A 25,058-nucleotide genomic window follows, 5' to 3' on the forward strand; every position below is an offset into this window, starting at 1 on the left:
TGGCACATTACTTTAAAGTGTAGTTTTTAACAGTTCATAGCAGTGTGCATGTGCACTCGCTCGTAGAGCAACATTGCGTAATATTTGTATTTGTTGCGATTTGGCTATTTACTTATACTGTACATTGCTAGCGGCTGCAGAACCAGGTGATGTGTCGAAATCTGTTCCCCCTGTTTCAGCGTCGTGTCCCCCTCGGTAGTTATGCTGCGTTCCAGACACAATTTTAGCCCATAAGTTACGACTTCAAGTCACGACTCACGACTTAATAGCGTTCCAGGCAAAGTCACGAGCTGGCTAGCTAAACATTGTGCCGTTGGCAGGGTTCAGGTTAGGCTACCTAACGTCAACGTTAGCTAGCGGCTACCTAACGTTGACGTTAGCTAGCGATAGCTGATACTAGCAATTTGTAGTCGGCGACATATTTTGGGCTTCATTTAATAAACATAACCTGTAGTAGTACACAATCGTATGTGTATTGTTTTGATTACAATGTGCGGAATTACTTTACATTGCCTATTTATGTCTATTTATTTCTATTTCTAGAAAACCTCCTCCTCCCAGCAGTCCAAAGCTTTTGTGTAGTGGTTTAAACATCAACATACTTGGTACTCCCAGTCCTGGCATCACGGCTAACTGAGCTAACTAGCTGACGGCAGCCACAGTTAGCAGTTAGCATTACTTTAGCAACAACTGAAGCTTTCTGTCCATCACCAAAATCAACTGAAAAGGTGTGTATAGGTTTGATCTTATACGTAGCTGCTGTTTGTCTGTGGCATTCTTTTACTCTTGTATGAGTATTTGTTTTTTCTTCTTTTGTTATTGTGACATTTTCACGTTTTATGAGTGATACTCTTCCATACCTTATACATTTTAAAGCACATTGAGTTTACTTGCAATGTAATGTGTTTCATAAATGAAATGTATTTTCCTTGCCTTGTCCCAGCAGTCTCCAGTGGCTGAGAGGATACAATACACTTTTCTAATAGTTTTAATGAAGGGAAGCAGAAGAGAAGTCAACTCAAGGTTTTCAGACATATACTGCAATGATCAGTATATGTTCTTTGAGGTAACCATGATGACACGTAATATTGAGTCATGTAAAAGGGAATGCAAAGTGACAAAAACGGTTTTCTGTATTACAATTTTATATTTACCTGGTGATGTATATTTTTGATTTTCTGTCTTCTTCTATCCAATGTTGGTTTCTTTGAACAATGACTGCAATCTTTCCCCAACCTTAACTAACTAGTGTTTGTGCTTAAATGTAACCGTACCCATAGGGTGGTGGTAGGTCAGAAAACATGTCTGAGTGTCTGACTTTGATACTTAGTACTGTCTCCTTCCTTGCAACGGTCGGTCTTTCCCTAACCATAACCAAGTAGTTTTCTCCCTTATACTTAGCCATAAATCACAGATCAAAGCTTTAATGATCATATGGGACATTTTGGAAGGAAGGAGTTCAGTAAATTTGTCATGTAAATTTGGGGACTTGTTAGAAACCTAAAGTGTACTGAAAGGAGGCATTCCTGTATCATCTTACCCACGCTGAGCACTTTGATATTTTGCTCTATCTTGTGGATAAACATAACGTACCTTTTTCTCTTGTGTTGTAAGTTGTCATGCTCTGTAGTTGCTTTAGCACAAGTTACACCAGTGGACATGATGGTGAAGTAACAACACCAAATTGCCCATAATAATTTCACCAGTTCTAAAGTGATGAAAAATACTGGATTTTATTTCTGTTACTGTTTTGCAAGGCCTTTTTGCATCCGTGGTTAGATTAACAACTTCCTCATTTTACTAACCAGCTGTACTGCATGGGTGTTTTCCTGCTGAATTTTGGCCATCTCAGCTACAGTTCACATTTAGTTCCTCAGTGTCCATGTGAGTTCTTTTATTGAGGGGCTCTGTTGCAATCCGGGGTCAATTGTGTTTTCCCGACATCATGCACTGTGTGTGTATAAGAGTTTCTGAAGTAGGAAGTGAAGGTGATTCTAGACTCTAGAGAGCATGGAGACATCTGTGGACCAGACAATGGATCAAGTCTCATACACCCAGAATAACCCACTGTTTGACATGTCACTCAGCAGGACTGAGCTCTACAGTTTACAGCCTGATGGTGAGTATTAAGGCTAGGGTTGGGTATCGTTTGGTTTTTTTCCGATACCGGTGCTAAAGCGGTACTTTTAAAACGGTGCCGGTGCCTAAACGGTGCCTGAACCGATACTTTTTAAGAAAGTTTAAAAAAAAAAGAAGAAAAAAAAGAAGGGTACTAAACAACAGTTGGCGACATTTAAGAACAGCTTGTTTATTACTACAGCCATATGGTCAAAATTAAATGCAGAGCAGACTGTTGCGTCCCGGTGTTGAAATACAGTCACACTTTACACTGTTTAACGTTAGCTGTCAGCATTTTAACCCTGTTTAATCCAGCTGCTAGCTAAAGGTAGGCTAACGTTACCTGCTGTTGAGTGGAGTGGAAAGTCAGGCACCGAAATAAGGCACCGCAATTTTCGTTCTTATTTGGTCTCGTTACTACCATTTAGGTCGGAACCGGTGCCCTGTTGGCACCGCGTTTCGGTACCCAACCCTAATTAAAGCAGAAAGTATGAAACCTTTCAAAGCAGTTTGAGTTTCTATTCAGACTTTCAAACGGCTAATGATAGAGACCTCTCTGTCTTATTCTGTGTTAATATGGTTTGCATCTTTTAAGGGTAATTTCCTTTTTTTTTTTAAACCTGGACCCCATTTTCCTATGCATCTGTGTCTAATACACTGATGTGAACAAAAATCTTTGAAATTGATCCAGTATTGAGCGAGATCGCAGTGACCGGCCGACGCGAACTGACTGCAATGTAACCTAATGGGGCAATTGTGCACCCTTGATTTTTGTCCACTACAAGTAAGATAAGAGTAAGGAGTAAAGGAATTATAGGGTTGTGTTATCTAACAGATTTTCAGTGCCATGGCTATATATTTAGGCTAAATGAGTTTGACAATGTGGATGAGGTCATTATAATTTGATGACCGCCCGTATTCATTTGAGCCTGACTATACGGACGAAGAGAGAGAGAGAGAGAGGAGGTGAGAGAGAGAGAGGCAGTTTCAGCGGAGTGTTTCATGCGGTGAATAGGCTATAATACATTCATGGTTTTGTGTTATCTAAAAGATTTAAAAAAACAAACAATGGCTTGTATTTGCTCATGTCTCTATCACAGCCCTGTTGATTAGGGGGGGGGGGTCCTCTGATGTGGTGACACAGCATTGTGGAAGTGGAAGGAGATATTTAAACAAAGAATTAAAAGGCCAACTAATAGAGGTATATAAAAGAAAATATGATGGGGCGGAGAACAGAACCTTGAGGTACTCCATAGTTTAAAACCAATTATTTTGTTTCCTGCTTTAACATAAACAGTTTTCTTTTTAGAAGATTTGTTTTTAATTTTTTAAGCTCTTGATGTTGCCACCTAAAATGTAATTTAAGTCAAACCTACTGAACAGCAACTGGAGCTCTGATTGGCCAGCAAATACAGGCAAACATTAGCATTCATGTGGAGTCGTGTTTGTGTCCACCTGATGAATGTAAGTCCAATATTGACTTTTTAGCTGCACCAACACCTCAGAAACACTGTTTAGGAAGCCTATTTTATGGAAATTATTTGCATTGTGAGCAAACAAGCAATTCATGTTGTTTTAAAGTAGATATACGTAGGAGTAAGGTTATGTGTACTCTTTCTCAGGTCAGTTGTTAAAGGCATCATTGGTTGGTTGGTTGTGCAAAATCTTCTTTACTTTTCAAGTATATCAGCAAGTGTTAACCTAAGAGTGAATGAAATGGCAGCCATGGCCAGCAGGTGGGAGCACTGATCTTTCATGTCGCTTTCTGAGGGAAACATAAGCCATTTTTTTATTTACACCTGTGCATTTCCTATTGTGACAAAATATCTTTGTGATAAAGCCACATTCTCCCAAATGATATTAAGTTATGCTCATAGCTAGCTCTTACTATATCACATCAGACACTGCTTTCTAAATGGACAAGACCTTTACAAAGTTTGAATGTTACTTCAATAATTATTTGATAAATTAGGACAATTTTACAAGAAATATTGTATAAGCCAAGTAGAGCTTAGATCGGGCCCAAAATATTAAGCCCGACCCTACCCGAGCCTGTGCACGTTGTGTCCGAGCCCGGCCCGGCCCGACACATTAACTGTAATTATGAACCCGAACCCGATTTAAACCCAACACTTTTTTAATACGTGGGCCGTTATAACTGATGTTCTCAACTACAATTCCGAGTTGTTTGAACTACAGAAATCTGTTTAGAATTATCTTAATAAATACAGGTAATGCAACAAGGACGAAGCATGTAAACTGTGCTGTTTGTTTATTCAGACTGGAATGGATCGCAAATGGATCCGAATGAAGAAACGTAAAAAAAAAACTCTAACCTAAACTCGACCCTATAGCTGCTCCCTCAGCCGAATAGTGAAGGTAACAGATCAAGGCAGCAACATAATCAAAGCCCTGGAACCATATAGGAGACTTTCTTGTCTCGATCACCTAATTAATACTGTCCTTCACCACGGCCGACAACAGTGCTGCAGATGGGGGAGATACGATGTAGCCCAGTTTACCTCACACTCAAGTCAGTGCAGGACACAGAGAGCTACGGGAGAAGCTGGAGAGGCAGAACTTTCTCCCCACCGAATAAGGCTAATAAAGTAATGATTAAAAAAACACAAATGCTTGATCAAGGGCCCGGCCCAGCCCGGCCCGGCCCGAGGATAGCAGCGGAAAATATCGCTTACCCACTTATTATATAATGTATGTATGATTAGTTGATCATCAGGACATTAATTGGCAATAACTTTCTTAATTAATTTGTCATTCAGGTCATTTCTTAAGCAAAAATGCAAATGCACTGGTTACAGCCTCTTAAATTGGAAAATAAATTATTTTCTTGGTCTATGAGAGTAAACATTAAAGGTGCAATATGTAAGACAGACAGCTAGGCTTTAATTGCTTACTGCAGTCCTAATTCAAAATACTGGAGTGAGCCGTTTCCCCTGGCCCCTCCTCCCTAGTGTGGAAGTTGTGGGGGTTGCCAGGTTGCGAACGCTAAACCCATCCCTAAAGAAAATGCCCATCCCTACTATGTTAGCCGTGATAGAAATGAATGAAGCTCAACGCATACCTTACCTGTTTAGGAGGAAATTAGCCAACTCTGTGTCCTTTTGGACGCTAAGCTGTCTCCATCTTTTAAATGCATTTCCAATATTTGCCCATGTTTTACCACGTCTCTTGTCATGCAACTGTTTAGAAAGATGCAGCGTTTTTTATAGATCGATGTTAGTCCAGTTTGTGTGGTTGCTGCTACCATCGCTACAGCCTGTTGTTTTTGCGTGTTTGCGTTTCATGTCTAGCAACTCAGGTGGTCAAAACTTTTGGACAACAACTTAACTTAGTTTCCTTAATATCTGATGACATATTGTGGTCATTTTTTGATTAAATACAGTAAATACATTACATATTGGACCTTTAACATCTTTAAAGTGCCCATATTATGAAAAAAACACTTTTTCTGGGATTTGGGGTGTTCTGTTGTGTCTCTGGTGCTTCCACACACATACAAACTTTGAAAAAAATCCATCCATGCTGTTTAGAGTGAGATACAGTTTCTGAATGTGTCCTGCCTTCAGTCTCTGGGTGAGCTGTTCAAAATCAGCATGGCTTGTGACGTCACAAGCCGAAACGAGCAGGCTAACTGCAACCATTAGCTCGTAGCGTTAGCGTTAGAATGCTAATGCTAGCATGCTAACGCTAGCATGCTACCTCGTTCTCAATAGCAAAGCACTGCTACAACACACACAAGTTCACCATAATCTACAAAAGAACTACTTCCATGTGCGCCCTCATTTAGAAGTCTCCCAGCTAATCCTGCCTTGTAACTGACCAAAGTTGTAGAAACAGCCTTTCTTTTACTGTCTATGGAGCTAGCTAGCTGACATGATCTACATCTGAGCTACTGGGCATGTGCGAGTGCAATCAAAGATAGTACAGAAGAAGAAGAAAAAAAGAGGTCTCACTCTGTAGCTAAAACAGAGACCAGCTGAAAAGAGGATCTGCAGCAGTGAGAGAGAGCACTGCAGTACAACAAAAATATGGTGTTTTTTAAAAATTAAACCATGTAAACCTATTCTGGTACAACCTTAAAATACAATTATGAACCTGAAAATGAGCATAATATGGCTGCTTTAAGTTTGGGTTTTGGGATGGACAAAATATGACAATGACGCCTTGTACTGGTGATCGACATTACAAAGCAATAGCAATGTGCTTTCCTACGCTGACATCAGTCGGAGCTCTGGCGGATCTTATCACTTATTGCTCCGTCGCGGCTGTAGGACCTGGAGCTCACCACCTGTTTCCTATCCAGTGTTTCTCTTTCCCTGTTGAAAAATTATTGATTGATGTTTTCATTTCATTAATTAGAAGCCAGTTAGCTAACACTAGCTTGCTTGTTCCACCAAGCTTCCATGCTACACTAAATAAGCCAGACATAGTTCTCAAAGGTTATCCCCGCTCTGCTCGCTAAGAGATCCACAGCCTAAGTCCAGAGGTACAAATTTGATTTGCACCATAGGTATCGCAAGAAGTGTTGCAAAAATCAAGGTGCGCAGATTCACCACTTTGGGATGCAGGAGAGCACATATGTGAAGTTGCAGTGACCAAGAGGTTGTTATCACAGAGTGGTTGTGCTGGAAAACTCAATTAAAACTCAATTAAAAAATGTATATGAGTAATGTTGCATTTAGGGCTGTCAATTTTTTATCATGATTAGGCGCACATTTTTCTATCTGTTGTAAATGTACATTAAAGTGGATATTTTTCAAGTTTTTTATGCTCAAGTGGTATTTGAGACTCGACTACTCCTTTGGGAACTCAATTCACATCGACAGTACATGGAAATGACTTTGTGGAGAGAACCACCTGGAAGGGCTTCGAAATTCAACTTGCCATTCAAGACCTATTATTTTCTCCATTTCCGCTCAAGGAGCTTTGTTTCTGCTAGCCATCCACTCCCGTTAATGGATGTATTTTAAAGGTCCTATGACATGCTGCTTTTTGGATGCTTTTATATAGACCTTAGTGGTCCCCTAATACTGTATCTGAAGTCTCTTTTATATAGACCTTAGTGGTCCCCTAATACTGTATCTGAAGTCTCTTTTATATAGACCTTAGTGGTCCCCTAATACTGTATCTGAAGTCTCTTTTATATAGGCCTTAGTGGTCCCCTAATACTGTATTCCTGAAATTCAGCCTTGGTGCAGAATTACAGCCACTAGAGCGGTAAGGTGGAGGGTGGGGGTGTGGCCTTGACCAACTGCCATGCTTCGCTCATTTGCAAGCCATGATGTCTCTCTCTTTCTCATGGGCGGGCCAAATTCTCTGGGCGGGTAAAGCAGAGAAAGGGGAGGTAACCTTTCCCCTTATGACGTCATAAAGGGAATATTCCAGATTAGCCCATCTGAGCTTTCATTTTCTCAAAGGCAGAGCAGGATACCCAGGGCTCGGTTTACACCTATCACCATTTCTAGCCACTGAGGGACCATAGGCAGGCTGGGGGAACTCATATTAATGTTAAAAAACCTCATAAAGTGAAATGTTCATGCCATGGGACCTTTAACACCTGTAAGACGCGCTCCCGTTCCGCTTCTCGTCTCCGCTGCAGGCAGCCCCCCCCCCCCCTCAGCAGTGCTCTTTAGTGTTATACCAAGGATCTGTGGACTGCATGCATGGGAATGAATTACAATAGAAATATATTTGAATATACTTATAAGGGGGTCTGAAAAGTCGCTAAATATAGCGAGAAAGTCGCCAACACAACGTTACTACTGCAGCTTCCGGATTTTTCCAACGGAACGAAATCACAGAACCTTAAAAAAAATTTGTGGTGTTAAAAGAAGTGTTGCATTAACTCCTTATTTACGCGTTCATTTTGACAGTCCTAGTGGTATTACAAGTTTGCAGCTGTGATTGTTTGACTCCACATTCAGACTGCGGGTGTGTGAATATTTTTAACAAGTGAAAATTTGAACATACAAGTTCAGATGTTTGTTCTGCAAGTTCTCACATTGTATTCTACATGTGCTCACATCAAGACTACAAGCTCTCACATTTTGCACCACATTTACCCTCATCCATTATCACCTCACCCCATTTCTCCTGGTGTATCAGGTACCTTCTTCCCGACCTCAACAAGAAGAAAAGGCTGTTACCCAGGTGGTTTGGATCTTTAATGATTCTCCTTGCCTTTTTCTTGCAGCGCCTGGTGTACAGTACATATCCTTTAGACAGGGTAGGGCACCGCCTATTGTATGTTCAGACAAAAAAAACACTTTCTGCAGGGCCTTGCGGTCTTGTTTGGTGCTGTTTCCGTACCAGGCAGTGATGTTCCCTGTCAGGACGCTCTCGATGATGCAGGAGTAGAAATTCCTCAGTGTTTAAGGGGATACCCAGAATTTTTTGATTGATTTGCAAATAGCACTTACAGTATGAACATTTTGCAACTTAGCAGCTAACAAAACCTTCTCATTACGTTAATAGATAATGTAATTCACATACATAATTTTACAAAACATATTTGTTGTTGTAAATGAGTTGTATATAAACATACTGTCAAAGAGACAGGGTTGTTGCAGCTGCTTAAAATATGGAAAGATCCACTCTAAGCCACCACGTCAATGCAAATGACATATTTCTCTAACCTGTAGGACTTGCTGACTCACATTCACACAGACCTGCACCTCCGAAGTCGTCAGAGGGGACAGTAGTTTACCTCTCAGTCATAACCATTTTGGTCTAGTGTCAGTTTCTTGACTTTTATGCCAACAAAAAAGAAACCCATTTCCATTCCCCCGAGGTTTTCATTGTGATTGACAGCTGACATTTTCCACTGGTTGTCCAAATGTTTCATGCTCGGAGCATTGCAAATTTAAGCATTTGTATCAGCTGGATGAACCAGGCTACGTTGTGTCTCCTGAAATGACTTTCCCAAGATGTTTGCTGCAGGAGATTGATCACATTTTGGTGTTAAATGCAGTTTCCTGTATGTGTTTCAGATCTGAAGCCAGCGAGGCCCAGAAGACAGTGGTGTTTTAATGTGATTGTTGTGTATCTCATCTTGCAGACTGCCCTTAATGCCTTTCTCATTTATAAAGGTACAACTGCATAAAGATTTTTTTTTTTTTTTTTTTTTTTATAATTTTGTTATACATTTTTTTTCATGTTATAAATTAAAGAGAATCAAGATTATTTTTATAATAATCTTGATTATACTAATCAAGATTATACTAATCAAGATTATCATAAGAATAATGTTGTTATTATTATTATTATATGTTTGTATTATGGACTTCTTTTCATAACATAGACATTTAACTGATGTCTTTATGTACTGTAAATGTGAAGTGAATGAAGTTACTAATGAACTATGCTTGTTATTTTTTCCCTTCTGCCCCAGTTTTTAAGTTGGAGTCTCAACTGTCTAACCCGAGGTTGGAGAAGCTGACGTCCAATCACATCCCTCTGGACAATGATGACAACATCCAAACTCTCCTCTACAACAACAGTCAAGAAACCAAGACCCTTCAGGGTCACCTGTCAGCCCTGAAGAGCCAGGTCCTCCAGCTGTTTATATGTAACATTTTACTAAACATAGCCTCTGTATATAGCTTCAGTCCAGGTTCAATTCAGTTCAAATTTAGTTTAGTTTTTAATTGACTTTAGCTCTGTTTCCATTGCATTACATTTCATTCAGCTGATGCTTTACTCCGAACAGCAAGAATCAATTAGCTTTAAATTAGCTAAACTATAAAGAGCCACATGCAAGTGCAACATGTTAGTGCAATTCTTTTTTATTTTTTAGCCATCATTTTTTAGCCAAGTTGCCGTCAAAACAGATGTGTTTTTAGCCTGCAGCGGAAGATGTGTAGACATTCAGCTGTCATGATGTCGATGGGGAGCTCGTTCTACCATTTAGGAGCCAGGACAGGATGAAGTTTAACCATGTGCTGGATTGTAGCTGGGCCTGATTTGTTCGTGGCACGGTACGCAAGTACTAGTGTCTTGAAGCGGATGTGGCCAACAACTGGTAACCAGTCAAGGGTGCGGAGGAGCGGTGTAGGGTGAGAGAACTAACCCTAACCCTGTTGTTTTTGGCCATGACAACAGGTCAACAGCCTGTGTGGAGAGGAGGGTCAGTTTCACAGGCTGCAGTCTAACCTGAACCTCCTCAACACCAGCACCCTCAACCTGGAAAGCAAAGTGACCACCATCAGCCTCAAACCGGGTAGGATCATAGAACTTTTCCAAATGACTACTTTTTTTTCATTTTCCAGTCTGACTATCACCAGACCAAGCTCAATCTTTTAAGATTGAACATTAGTCTGGGGAGTCTGCTCTGTATTTTCTACTGCAACGGGATCAATCGAATCAACGGGCATAGTTCAAATGACTCTGTACGCAATTGGATAGTCCTTCATCCAATCAGACCAACGATCTGGGTGACGTACTTACCAAAGCCGGTCGGTAGTAAGGCAAACACATCCTTCTTTTGTAGGAATTGTTCCAGGGCAATTTTCTGTTTCGTTTTCAGAGAAAACTTGCCTTTGAAATCTTTTAAAACAGCAGCGACAGCGAGGTAGATAAGCCAGTTTGTGATTGGTCCCCGCAGATTTGTAACGGAAGCAGGATAGACAAATGTACAGGTTTCCAACCTGAGCTGCAGAGAGAAATCAAATCACTGGCAGACTAGCCCCCAATTTGTCATAAACCTGGCTCTAGGCCATGACAAAAATTGGGAAGAGACACAAAATGCCAATAAATTAAGGTTCGACCTAAATACAGGTATGAATCATACCATGGGGATCAAACCCCCGGTGCTTGGTCTAGCTGCTGCCGTTTTCTTTAAGTAGCTAGCAGCTATCCACCAGCCCGTTGTGTCCCTGCCACTGGAGATTGTGTTGGCTCTGGTCCGTCTGAATTTTGAGGTCTTAGGGCTAGTCCCTGCAGTGCAACCAATAACGGCTAAGTAATGATATTGCTCAGTGGTAATTAGTATACAGTATAAAGGCAGAGTTTATCAGCCAAAGCAATTCTCGTGCGTATGTCCCCAGGACCTCCTGGTACTCCGGGTACAGATGGAGCGCGTGGTCTTCCAGGCATCCCAGGAATCCCAGGAGTGCAAGGTGAGTCAACCTTAAGCATTTACAAAATAAAGTTATAAGTTGGAGTTAAAATAAGTCAAATATGAGAAGTGTGGTCGTGTTTAGCAACCAAGGATTTCCAGGTGCTGTATGGAGAAGTAGGCGTACGCACATTTATCTCCGAAGCATCTCAACAATAACCACATTTCATGAGCTGATATCAGAGTGGTTCAGAAAGAGAATTAAATGTGTAACCCTGATAGAGCCTCGCTCAAACCTCTGAGCTAATAAAACGACACCAAAGTTTCTCAGTGTAAAAAGTACATTTTGTTACAACTGATTAAGCAAAGGGGCATATGTGTGAAGCAGGAGGCATTAGCTTTCAGCTGCAGGTCCGGCGATGATCCCAGCGTTGATGACCTGTCATCTCTTGTCAGACGGCTGATGAAAACCGGCTGATGGATGGGCTGCAGCCATTATTTCACATACCCTTGCACCGTAGTCAGTGCACTGACATTTCCTGTATGAAATCTCTATCAGGGCTGGACAACAAATTACTACAGTCTGAGGCAGATGTTTTCCAAGAGGTCCACCCCCACCCGAACCCATCGCCCTGAGTCCTTGATCAAACTTACAATTTGTGATAATGACCTATAGCAACCCTTGCGTGTGTTAGTGTGCATGTGTGTATGATTTGTTAATAGTTTCAGTATGGTTGACATGCACAGGAACAAATGGCAGACTAAAGACAAACAAACATCTGAGGTTATCAGGTCACGTCCTCTGTATTCTTAGTTTAGTTTAGTTTATTTGTTTCACAGAATATAACACATAAATTACATTGAAGAAATACAAAAATACATGTGAGGGTGTGGTAGAAACCTGTAGCGGTTATATAAAAACCACAACCAAAGTACATACGCAAATGTAGATGGACAAAATCAAAAATACATTTTAAGTGTTATTGTTCCAACAATTCTTACTTACTTACTTACTTACACATAGTGGGTATTTTAACAAGTATCTTTAGACTCAGTATATATAAACTTGACCACTAGTAGGCCAACAAAATTAAATGAGTAAATATAGATAACTAAGAATCCGTTTAGTTTTTTTCTTGCAGTGTAGAGAAGGATTTGTAACATCAGTTAGATCATGTGATTGACTTACAGAAAATATTAATGTGCAGTTCATTAAATAAAAAAGGGGTGTGGGGGCAGGGTTGCTTTGGGGGCACTTGGAGTCATGACCATATATTTCTAAAATTCTGGCTGTGGCACTATAACTTTAGAAAAACATATCTCGGTAATGTTTTATTTTGTAAATGTAAATAGACTGTGTATATATATATAATATTATTATATTTATTTATATAGCACTTTTCTAGTCTTAACGACTACTCAAAGTGCTTTTACATAGTACAGGATCCATTCACCTTTTGCCATACAGGTGCCATCTGCTCATCAGATAAACATTCACACTCATTTACACTCCGATGGCGCAGCATCGGGGGCCATTCGGGGATCAGTGTCTTGCCCAAGGCCCCTTCAAGATGGGACTGCAGGGCCAGGGATCGAACCACCAATCTTCCGATCGGTAGGCTCTTACCACCTGAGCCACAACCGCCCCAAATTGTGCCAGAGATTGCCATGCACTTTACTGCGAATATTTGTGATCCTCCAATGTGTCTAAAGCATTTTGGTGACACGTTGACCTTTCCTGTAGTGCTGCCATCAAGCCAAAACTTCTACGGAAAAAGTAAAAAAATCTAATCAGCAGATTGCCACGAGATGTATTGCTTAACTTCCAGAGGGATAACTCCGCTTGACCTATTGGCCTTTTCTCAAACACCACCCTCAGGATGAACCTTTCACTTCAGGCTTTGAGAACAGCGCTTCAGTACAGTGGGACGTAATGAGCACTGTAGGGTCTAAGACCTAACATCAGAATTTTATACTTTCCTAATTTTGTTCAACTGACTTCCAAGGACTTGATTGCAATATATTAATATGTCACGTTTCCTGTGTGTGGTCTAAACAACTTAAAACTGTGGACTTTCCGAGTTACTCCTGACTGATGTACAGCCTACATCGTCACTGTTTGTGTGCATTATTCAGCATGCAGCAGCAGAAGATGCAGCTCATCAGTAGATTATATACTTGTATGCTTCTTTCCAGGTGACAGTGGCGTTGCTGGCCCTCCAGGACCAAAGGGTGAAATGGGACTCAAAGGACAACCTGGAGATCCAGGAGTTGCCGGTCCAATTGGTGGGTTTCATTATAATTATTTGTGGTATAATGTATTATTGTTATTCTTAATGCTGATATGATTATTTTTTTTTAAAGGAGCTCAAATGACAAATTGGGGCTGCAACAGAAAAGGGTGTCGCATTCACACTAAGATGCTGCCGGGCACTTCAGTGCAACACCAGAGCTGACAAATTGAATAAATAACAAACTCTGACATCCAGACAAAGCTGGAATCACTGATGTAAAAAATCACAGCCTGCTTCAGGCAAAGCATGGCAACTTTATTATGTTATTATAAAGCATCATAGACCTGCCAGATTTACAAACAGTAGTACAAATGTAAAAGTTAAAGCAAGATTTGGCATAGTGAGTGCTATTCCCTAGAACACCGCTGTCGTAAATATGGACAGCCTTATATGTATTTATTATGACTATATTACTCATGAGCAAAAAGTAGCTAGTTGACAAATTTGCACTTCAACTCTACAAGTTACATAGTGCAAGAGCAGGCGACTGGAGTGCCCGGTGGTAATGTCAGACGTACCGTTCTCTCTATTACAAGTCAGAGTAGCGTCAAAATGATTTTGAAGCTGTTAAAATAGTTACATAATGTTGCTATAAAATCAAAATGTTATCTGTCTGGCCCACCTGAAACTTTTTGGGAACTTTGGTTTTTCACCACATACCTGTAAAACTAATCAATCACCTCAGCTGTACTTTGTGTTTTTTGCTAATTGGCAAATGTTAGCATGCTAACATATTAAATTAAGATTTACATTATACCTGCTAGACGTCTACATTACATGTTAGTGAGCATGTTAGCAGTCTGCTGTTTTCTTCTGCATTTACAGAGCTGTTAGCGTGGCTGTAGACTCGTATGCCGCTTTCTCAACAGCCACTTTTATAAAATAGGTTAGAGTTTTTTTGCTGACATCATCATCATCCGAGACACGAGTTGCTCTGGTAAAAGCAGACCCAGCATGTAAAAGTGAGGAAAAAGAGAAGTGCTGCTGCGGACCAAAACGTGACAATTAGTCTTTTGACAGATAAATACATAATGTAACAGTTTTTGAAAAAGTGCTATTTCCAAATAAAGTGGTATTAAAAGCAGGGGTAAGAATGAGATTTCCTTAAAAAATCTGTTCCTCATACTGTGAGTGTGTAAGTATACTGGATGACTCACAGTAATACCAAATACTTTACTGAAACTCAGTTCCTAGATGGAAAAATGTTACAGCAGATTGCAATTATGAAATAGTTCAGTTTCTCTTCCTCCTCTAACTTCTGGTCATCAGCTGCTGACACAGCGTGAAGAATGTGATGATGAATGATAAGATTTGCACAGCTTGCATTTATGAAATACATACATGTGTCCCAGGTCCCAGAGGTTTACCTGGAATCCCAGGAGCACCAGGGAATCAAGGACCAGGTGCAAAGGGAGAGAAAGGAGATCCCGGTGCTCAAGGTAGGAGGTTCTATCCAACCTGACCTGACTACATGAAAACAAAAGCATCCTGAATAACATGCTTCATTTCTTATATTAAAAAGTTTCCTTGATATTGAATAGTCATGGTAGGTCTCCCTCCATAAAGAGCTGCTAACGCAGAAATAAAACTAAATGTATCCCAACATATCAAGCAAATATTTCCTCTTTATCAAAATAAGTAGGTTTTCACATACAGAGACTTTGGTGTTTGGTGTATAGACAAGAAACATCAATACAGAATAGAAAAAAATGAAAAACGAAAATATCAGAATCAGAATAGGATTTATCGCTTACATGGAATTTGCCTCGGTGGATGGTGAATACATAAACATAAACATGCTAAAAGGAAATAAACAATAAATGTAGAGGAACAATAACATGAACAAATATGTACAATATAATTGTTAACATTAAGAAAAGAAAGCTGTATGGTTTAGTTCAAAATGTGAAAAAAATGTTAAGGGAAGTGCAAAAGTTCAGGATATATATTATGTGCAATGGACAGATATATAGTCCAGGATGCAACAATGTAACTGTTTAAATGAAAGGGCTGCAGAAATGTGCAAAGATAAGGGATGTGCAAAGGTTCACAGTATTAAGAATACAAATGTACAGAGATAGTAGTCCCAAAGATGCGTTAAAGTGCGTTAAAGGGAAAATTCTCCAGCTTTACTTTATTGGATGTCCAATCAGTACTGATGTACTATTAAAAAAATAAATTGCCCAGTGTGTGCTGTATTGACTTATGTGGCAGCTGTGCCTACATGTACCAGATGCATTGCTCGCGATCAGCTACTTCGCTAAGCTTTCAGCTTTTCTTGTAAACAAAATAAACTCCCAAAATGTTAAGAAAGGAAATATTCTTACATCTAAACACCTTCTGAATTCAAATTAGATTAATTACCTGTTAACTCATCATAAAACACTCTTCATTCAAACTGAACAGAAATGAGGTTTAACCATGTATCCAGCTAATTAAAATAGCTCTCATTACTGTATTGTGTGAACAGTTAACTTCATTTAATATTGTATGTGGTGTTTCCTTTTGCAGGGTGCAAATGTTCCACCAAAACAAGTTCCTTCCTCAGACTATTCTGAGCCACCGTCGCTGCATACAGAGCTTAGCGATGCCCAAGACAATTGGAATTAGAGCTGTAATCGGGCCTTAAAAGTTCGGCCTGACAAGGCCCGACCCCGAGCCCGACAAGTACATTTTGATTGACAGCTTTTTAAAAGCCCGAACCCGTTTAAGGCCCGACATTATTCAAATGTGCGCACGCACACAGCTCTTTTGCCTTTTGTCAAGAATGAGTCATTTATACATTTTTTAACATAATTTATTCATGACTAACGTAGGCTACAGGCCACTTGGAAGTTGGAACAAAGAAATAAATTAGGCCCATCGTAACATCTCAGCACTCTAAATAGGCCTAATGTCTTTACAGCAAAAGCTGACACACTTCTCCGTCACCGTTTGTTTCACCTTTGCAGGGATGGGTTTTAATGCTGTAACAAACAATGTGATTGTAGGTTGATCCTGGGCACTGCCAGGTGTTGAACAGCTTCGATCAACATGCCTTATCAGCGGCGAATTCCCTGTCGTTTTTGCTGTCGTACTTTAACAGAATGTCGCATCTTTTGCATTTCACATAACCCACTGGCTCATTATTTTCATTACGCACACAGTCAAAAGTTTTCCACACCTCAGACTTTGCTTTCTTTGCCGGTTCAACCAAAACGTAATCGCCAGAGGCCAGCCTCTGTTTCACCTCCTCAGCATCCATTTTCGCACTAATCGAAACGCATCACCTCATTTACTGCGCAACCCGGAGCGCAAGCCCGAGCCAGGCCCGAGCCCGTGTAAAATGATAAAAATTAAGACCGAACCCGACGGGCAAAAATCTTCAGCTCTAATTGTGATTGCTTTTAAGTAATGAAAACAACCCAGAGCGTTTTCTGTCCTATTCTGGAGAGCCAGCTCATCAACTGCTGACAGCTTATTAAATACAACCATTATGGTCCAGTGATTGAAATTCATTTTTGGTTGCTGATCTGGCCTCTAAAAATGACGAGAACTTTAAACTGTAGATTTATTCCGTTCATGTTTATTTATTGGGTATACAAGGTTTGGCAACCCCACATCCGTAATGTCCATTAAATGTATTTCATAAAATCTCATTTTGTTGTCTTGTCATCAGGTGTAATGGGACCTCCTGGCTTAAATGGAAGTCAAGGTGAGTGTGTATTAAAGTTACATATAAAATCATGTTTATTCTATATGCGATGTACTGTGCAAAGCATTTGAAGAAAACTGAAAACATCATGTAACAACGAAAAATTTAAATGAATCCATTCTAACTTTTCCTACGAAAATCCAGACAACATTGGCCAGATGTATACGTGCTATGTGAGCACAATTTCCCACACATTAACTGATATTCTTAGAAGAATATGTGGTGAGAATGTACGCTTCTCAGGCGTACTTCAGACCAGGTGTACACACAGTTTTAGTGAAATGATAAGGAGGAGATTGAATATAAGGTTGTTCTTTTTAGGTTGTTTGCCAATTGCCTGGTCCATGTTTATAAAGTTAATTTTAGATTATTTATGAGTGATGAATTTCATCATTCTTTTGCGAAGTTTGCCGATGCTTCACGGTTGGTGAAAGTGCACTTCTTTTTTTCCTGTTTTCTCACTGAAAGGTGTTGAGGAAAAACTCAGAAGCAGCACAATTGATAATCACATACGTGAAAAAGGTTCGGGAGACTTTATGACTTACACAGCATCATTTAATGAAATCTCAATGGAGGAGAATTTAGGATTACACAGTACAGGGGAGTGCCATCCCAACTTCTGAAGTTCCTGTCTTCCTGAAGGTGCATTTAAAGGCGTGCTGGAAGCGTCAAGTGTAGCTGAACCTTCAATGTAAGGTTATGTTGGACACTAACCTGAATGAGACCTGGGTACCACTGTCTCAACATACATAGCACGAGTTCCTAAGCTGGAAATTCTACCACAAAAGGTGTAATGAGTGTTGGAGGGGCCCAAGTATCAACATGCAAACAGCTTTTCCATATCCATTTATGGCTATTTGTTGGAGTGGAATTAAGGCCTGTACATTCAAATTCTTTATTGCCATGTCAACATAGTTGATAAGAATTTGCCTTAGTGCAGCTCTTGAAAACATACACATAAGTAAATAAAACATGTAAAAAATAGGAGCAGCAAAAACTAGTGATGGCCAAATGAAGCTTCATGAAGCTTTGTGAACCATTTTTTTTATTTTCTGAGCCCACTAGATGGCGCTTTTGGTTTAAAGAAAAAGGCTCAAGGACTGGTAACTCAGTGTGGTTTCAACCCTTTGTTGAACAGAGAGCGCCATCTAGTGGGCTCAGGAAATAAAGAAAATGGTTCATGAAGCTTCATTAAGCTCACATTTATACATCCAAACATACTGTACATAATATGATAAAGTGCTTCTTCCTTTGTGCTGCTACCTACCTACTTTGTGCGCCCAGTTGTACAATGATTAAGATTTATAAAACAGAATCAGGCGTACGTGCAACTTTATAAATCTGACGAAAAAAATGTGTATAATGCACATTTCTGTCTTTGTGTGCAGGGACGGACTGGGACCAAAAATCGTCCCTGGCATTTTGGCCCAGACCGGCCCACCACATAAGATCACAAATACCACCCGTCCTTGCGCTCCCCTGAATATGTATACCAACTCCTACTCCTTAAAACTACTAAAGTTGACATTAAATACTTCAAAAAATTGCCATTTATTAATACAATAAAACGGTATACTCCTCATGAATCATAAAACAAGCTATACTGTATATACTGTATATATATTTATCATTTCACGACTGAAGAAGCCCTGTGCTTTAATTTGAAGAGGTCTATCATGACCGCAGGTTCTACCCTCACTCCCTCATTTCTGTCCCTCCAGTCTCCTCCTCACTGTTCATTCCACTGCCGCCAACACCGACACCACCACCACTATCATCAGCCACAGGAGCTGATGAAGGTCCTGCTACTGCCGAAAACATGTCTGTCAATGTGACACATTTGGCAGCGTCTGTCTGAAGGGCCTGTTTCTTTTTCTCACGGAGCTTCTCTGCACCTCCTTTGTGTTTCTTCTCCATGATCTCTATCACTATTCTAGCCTGGCAGATTTACACTGACACTGCATGCAGGCAGAAATCCCAAAGAGGGTGCTGTTTAAAGATATGATGTCCTCTTCATTGTCTTGGTTAACGTTATCCTCACGTTAGCACCACGTCACAGCTAGCTGCTGCTGCTGTAGCGGCATGTTCAACTCTTTGGACGTTGTTGTTCCTGTCTGTATCCCCAACAGTAGCTGTAAAAAAGTTTGTCATCTTTGGCAGCGTTGCCAAATACTCATCGGCGTCTTTTCGCTTTTTTCCTTTAATTGAGCCACTTGGGTAACTTAGTTTAATTTTCACGTTAGACTCGTCTTGCTTCGTCTCCATTTGTGTACTTCCCAGACCTCCTGTCACTGTGTGTTTACTTTTGCGTCGCGCACCGTTATGGACTAGTCCATTTTATTGTGGAAGTAGGGGGTGTATGTGAAGGACAGATAACCATGAACTGTACATTTGAACGAACTACTACCTCAACGTTTCAACATATTTCTTAAGAATATTAATAAATTGACCATGCTTTTGAAGCATTCATGATGATAAGGGGCTTTTTCTTTTTTTTTTTTGAGGTTGGTTGGGGGCCCCCCTACTACGACCGAGTGAGCTAGGCTACATGTTTCATGGGCCAAGTCTGTCAGAAAAACAAAACCTAGCCTATGGGATATTTTTGACTTAAGTGTTTTGGGCCAGCCCAGTGTCAATTGAAAAAACAATGGGCCACCAATCTAGGCCTACCACTTTTATGGGCCGGTTCATGGGCCAGACAAAAAAGTTAAATAAAAAAAAGTGTCGGCGGTCAGCCCAAAAAGCACGTCGGCCCACCGGGAAAGTGTATGCCAGATAGCCAGTCCGCCCTTGTTTGTGTGTACAGAGTTTGGGTGAGTTTGATGCATCTGGCCCAAGGTCTGTATTTCACCCTTTGTGTATTTGAGGCAGACAAAGAGAGAGAGATGAGTTCATTCAACAAAACCAAAAAGCTGTTTAATGTTAAGTATTGTCTTTTCCTGGTTTTACAGGCTGCATTACAGTAAAGTGATGTCATGTTCTGAACATACCAGACTGTTCTAGCTGTTCTATTATTTACCTTTACCCTCTATGTCATTAAATCATTTCTGGTGATTATTCATCAAAAATCTCATTGTGTAAATAACATTTTGTTAAAGCACCAATAGTCAACCATACAATATCGTCACAATATCGACATCGAGGTATTTGGTCAAGAATATCGTGATATTTGATTTTCTCTATATCGCCAAGCCCTACTGACAGCTAGCCTTTAAAATGGTTACTGCAGTCCAAATTCAAAATACTGAAAAGAGGCATCTCCCCCGGCCCCTCCTCCCCAGAGTCGAAATTCACGGGAGTTGCCAGCTTGAAAACATTAAACCCAATGTCCCACAATGTCAGTGTTAGCTTGATGCTAGTCTCGCATTGCTAGACTTTACTCCACAGTGCAGCAGAGTTGCTAGATGCTGCTATGTTGACGGTTATAAAAGCCCGTGCTCTCACGGAGCTCTGTACGCGGCTGACAGTCACCTTTTATCGACTAACCGTAAGAACGACCGCTAAAAAGACCGCAACCTTGCGGAGCTTTGTGCCTGACTGACAGCCACCTTTTCTGGGCTTAACGTCACTGCAACAGCCCCTAAAAGACCGCGACCTCTCGGTCGTCTGTACCCAGGTCACGGTCACAGTCTGTCAGCTACGCCCACTAAACAGAAGCGGGGAAAAAATTTCGGCAGGGGGGAGATTGTCGGTACTACTACTTCCAGACCCGTTATGCAACTTGTCTATACACTGTACAGTCAGTACATTACACATTATGGTTGCATGCCAGTTTGTAAGAAAGTGGAAATCATCTTACTGTCCAACATATCATAACCTTAAAGCTGGCGATTGTAACGTTAGCCACAATAACATAACGTTACATACATTGCAAAGCGACCTGTGTCCCAGTCCAACATCTCAGGCTACAGGGTGTTTTGCCAAAGTAAAATTGCATTTCCATTATGAGGAAGTCAAATTTGCGGTTTCATGTCATGGATACTACCTTAGCGGTTAGTCTGTATTAGCATGGCGGCGTTAGCACTTGGATCACTGTGTCTAAATTGTTTTTGCGACTAACTAACTTGAGTACTCTATATAATTTAATGCGAGCACATGAAAGTTGAAATGAATGAAAATGACTACCCATACGTTAGCCGTGATATAAATGAAAGAAGCTTAACGCTTACCTGTTTAGGAGGACATTAGTCAACTCGGTGTCCATTTTAGGCTCTAAGCGACCTCCTTCTTTTAACTGCAGCCCCAATATTTACCTGTTTTTTACCTCATCTCTGGTTGTGCAACCGTTTAAAAAGATGGCGTTTTTTTTTTTAGGGCGGGTTAAATTAATCTATCTCCATTGATCCCGTTCGTTTGTTTGCTGCTTTCATGGCTGTACTACTGTAGCACGCTGGGTTTACGTGTAGGTATATCTGGCAACCCGGCCTGGCTGTCAAACTGGGCAGTTGATAACAACACACAGGCCAATACACAAACAGAAATTCTGTCACGGAACGGAAATTTCAAAAGGAGAAAATACTGGCATTAGCATTGTTGTCAGAAAAGATAGTATTTCAACTTAGCATGTTTCCTTAATATTTGATGACACATTGGGGTCATTTTTTGATTAAATACAGTACATATATTACATATTGCACCTTTAACCAAAGCTAAAACGGTAAGGATAAAGGGTAACAAATTCAGTATCTGTAGCATTGATTAGAATACACTTTCACATCTGTAAGAGTGTCCAGCTCCCTTACCTGTTGCTGCGCTACACTAAATGAAGAATTTTTAATGAGTCGCCCCCTGCCCCTGCACTGAATAAATGACCTATAAAAGTGATAGAATCAGTATGACATATTTAACTAATGAATTATGTTCACACCAGTTCATGTAAACTGTCAGTTTGGTTGGAAGATGTATTTGACCATTTTTCCTCCCTAGGTCGTCCCGGACTACAAGGTCCAAAAGGAGACAAGGGAGACAAGGGAGACCAAGGAAACGCACCAGAGGGTAAGTCTGCATGAGACTGACCTGAACAATAGTGAATACTAACTAAAACTAACTACTACAATGCCACTTTCAAACACATAGTTAACTGTCAAAACAGCAGTACATTAAATAAAAAAATAAATGACTAGTACAAAATATTTGAGATTTTAACCCTATCAACCCTAATATATTTGCTTGTACACCAGGCTATTCAAACTATTCCAAAGTTTTAGCCACCAGGAACTTTAAACAGCTGCAACTTTGTATCATCACAGTGACTGTGCGTCTCGTGCCGGGGAAATCCCGAGGGCGAGTGGAAGTGAAGTACAAAGGGGTCTGGGGCACGGTGTGCGACGACAGCTTTGACACTCTGGATGGCAAGGTGATCTGTAAGATGCTGGGCTTCCAAACTGCCATTAACACCTTCACTGCCACCCCAGGTAAGAAGTCTGCTGCCACTATCACCTCATGTTCTCTGCACCGTATAATATTCTCTAATGCGTAACAAAACCCTTAAGACTTTATTTTATTTTCCCCCCAGCACTTATTTTCTACATCAGCACACTGTGATGCTGACCCTCACACTACTTCCTCTCTTTTGTTGTGCTTCTGAATTAACTATTTTCATAGTGTTGAATCAAACCTACCAACAAGTTAAGAAAGCAGCCTTGCTGAGCGTTTGATGGCATGTTTGGCCATTGCTACCATCAGTTATGATATGACAACATTGTAGTCACCAAACTAATAGCTGATATCTGGGGACACGGGGGTGATCTCTGACAGGCCAAACAAGATGAGACAGGTTGTAAATAATCCAACAGTTTACCCAGACTATCTAAACTACTTTATTTGAATGTAAAAGTGAGAAAATGAGCGCACCTGAAATATTGGTAATAATCCTTCATTAAGGTGGGTCAAGGTTGAAGCAGAAATTTGGTCTGTAATGTGTGATGGATCTTAGTTATAGACAGTCTGTGTATTAGTATTACATTTGCCTTCATTTTCTTTTTAAAGTGCTCATATTATGCTTTTTGGCTTTTCCCCTTTCCTTTATTGTTATATATATTTTTTTGTGCATGTGATAGGTTTACAAAGTCAAAAAGCCCAAAGTCCACCCCAAAGGGACTTACCATCTCCAACAGAAAACACTGTTCACAAACTGCTCCAAACAGCTCTGTTGTAGTCCAGCCTTTACTTCTGAGACATTATTATAATGCTCGCCTAGTTGCTAGCATGGCACTCCCTCATACTCTGCTTCTGACTGGCTAGTAGTCCTTACCTAGGTACTGAGCATGTGCGACTCCCAACAAAGATGGAACAGGAGTGAGAGGTCTCACTCTGTAGCTAAAACAGAGCGCTCAACACACAGGGTGAAAAGAGTGGCACATCCTAAGGAAAGCTCATTGTGGGACTGGCTCTAGTGGCTGTAATTCTACACCAAGGCTGAATTTCAGGAAAGAGACTTCAGATACAGTATTAGGGGACCACTAAGGTCTATATAAAAGAGACTTCAGATACAGTATTAGGGGACCACTAAGGTCTATATAAAAGAGACTTCAGATACAGTATTAGGGGACCACTAAGCTCTATATAAAAGAGACTTCAGATACAGTATTAGGGGACCACTAAGGCCTATTTAAAAGAGACTTCAGATACAGTATTAGGGGACCACTAAGGTCTATATAAAAGAGACTTCAGATACAGTATTAGGGGACCACTAAGATCTATATAAAAGAGACTTCAGATACAGTATTAGGGGACCACTAAGGCCTATATAAAAGCATCCAAAAAGCCATTGTCAATAGGATCTTTAACATGTTGTATCTTGTTTGCATAATTTAGACATGTAGAAATGTGAAAGCCCACACTTTGTGGTTTTAGTAAGGGGTTTTATTTTAAAGGTATAAAATGCACTTTCCGCCGAGGTGTATGTGTTTATTTGTCCTTAAGAACGTAATTGCTGTGAAACAATCAGAAAAGAGACTTTTAAACTGTGGTATTATTACTGTGGTATTATTACTTGTAGTTAAGCAAACCATCTGAGTACTGCTTCCACCACTGCTGACACCACAGGAACATTAACAGTAGCCTTTGTTTATGCACTTGTAAACAATACTCAATTATAATATATTATGACACACATCATATTCTAACACTGCTGTCCTTCTGTAGGCTCTGGTAGGATCTGGTTGGATGAGCTGAGATGTGTAGGAACAGAGTCGGACATCTTTAGCTGCCAACACGGCGGAATTGGTGTTAACAACTGCCAACACAACGAGGACGCCGGAGTGCAATGTGTGTAGACTGAAACGGCGCTGAAGACCAACAAGAAAAATGGTGTTTCTACTTCTACACATAAACATGAAGTGACAAATTGACTGACAGGCATTACACACACACATACACACACACTCACACACACACACACACACACACACACACACACACCACATGCATACGTTTTAACTGGGGATATAAGCAGAGAACAATGCTGATACTAATAATGTTCACAGCTGGATCTTATTACATATTAATAAAAAACAGCTTATAGAATTGCATGCAGTTCAGAGTTTGACTTTATTACTAAACACATTAGCTTAAATGGCAATTGTACCGTAAGCAAAATATCATGGCAATAAAAATTCTCAGGCATAATTTCTTCACTTTGTACTTTGTGATTATTAATAATAATAATATTTGCAGCTGCACTGTCCTAATCAGTCCCCATCCTTGTCCATTCGGCCTCTCTTGCCTTCGGGGACATGCTTGCCATCACCTTCCGTCCATCGCACATCACCACAGATGACTTTGCAGAGATCAGCGAAGATTAGTAGGTCACACTCAAGGACGGGAGTCGTGCTGAGGAATGGGTTTTGGCACAGCTGGCTCAGTCACTTTTTCC

General features: G+C 40.4%; 1 protein-coding gene across 2 annotated transcripts; it reads left to right on the plus strand.

Annotated features, from left to right (window-relative positions):
• The first annotated feature begins 1,931 nt into the window (after window positions 1–1,931).
• Window positions 1,932–24,815, plus strand: marco (macrophage receptor with collagenous structure). 2 transcript variants are annotated; one of them, XM_031289664.2, is made up of 11 exons: window positions 1,932–2,119; window positions 9,129–9,227; window positions 9,530–9,687; window positions 10,240–10,357; window positions 11,184–11,255; window positions 13,391–13,480; window positions 14,841–14,927; window positions 17,147–17,182; window positions 22,109–22,177; window positions 22,432–22,596; window positions 24,329–24,815. In XM_031289664.2, the coding sequence occupies exons 1-11, from the start codon at window positions 2,011–2,013 to the stop codon at window positions 24,457–24,459; spliced, it is 1,134 nt and encodes a 377-aa protein (XP_031145524.1). In that variant the 5' UTR covers window positions 1,932–2,010; the 3' UTR covers window positions 24,460–24,815. The 2 variants fall into 2 exon arrangements, with proteins under 2 accessions (XP_031145524.1, XP_031145525.1); XM_031289665.2 differs by lacking the exon at window positions 9,129–9,227 and having other exon boundaries at window positions 1,941–2,119.
• Window positions 24,816–25,058: the final 243 nt, after the last annotated feature.

Source organism: Sander lucioperca, chromosome 8 (assembly GCF_008315115.2).
Source record: "Sander lucioperca isolate FBNREF2018 chromosome 8, SLUC_FBN_1.2, whole genome shotgun sequence".
NCBI classification, from domain to species: domain Eukaryota; kingdom Metazoa; phylum Chordata; class Actinopteri; order Perciformes; family Percidae; genus Sander; species Sander lucioperca.

Excerpts from the sequence above, each read along its gene's own strand:
- marco (XM_031289664.2), top strand. The coding sequence starts at position 2,011 with ATGGAGACATCTGTGGACCAGACAATGGATCAAGTCTCATACACCCAG. Across the intron at positions 17,183-22,108 it reads TGGCTTAAATGGAAGTCAAG|GTCGTCCCGGACTACAAGGT; the intron begins GTGAGTGTGTAT and ends TTTCCTCCCTAG. Across the intron at positions 22,597-24,328 it reads CACCTTCACTGCCACCCCAG|GCTCTGGTAGGATCTGGTTG; the intron begins GTAAGAAGTCTG and ends GTCCTTCTGTAG.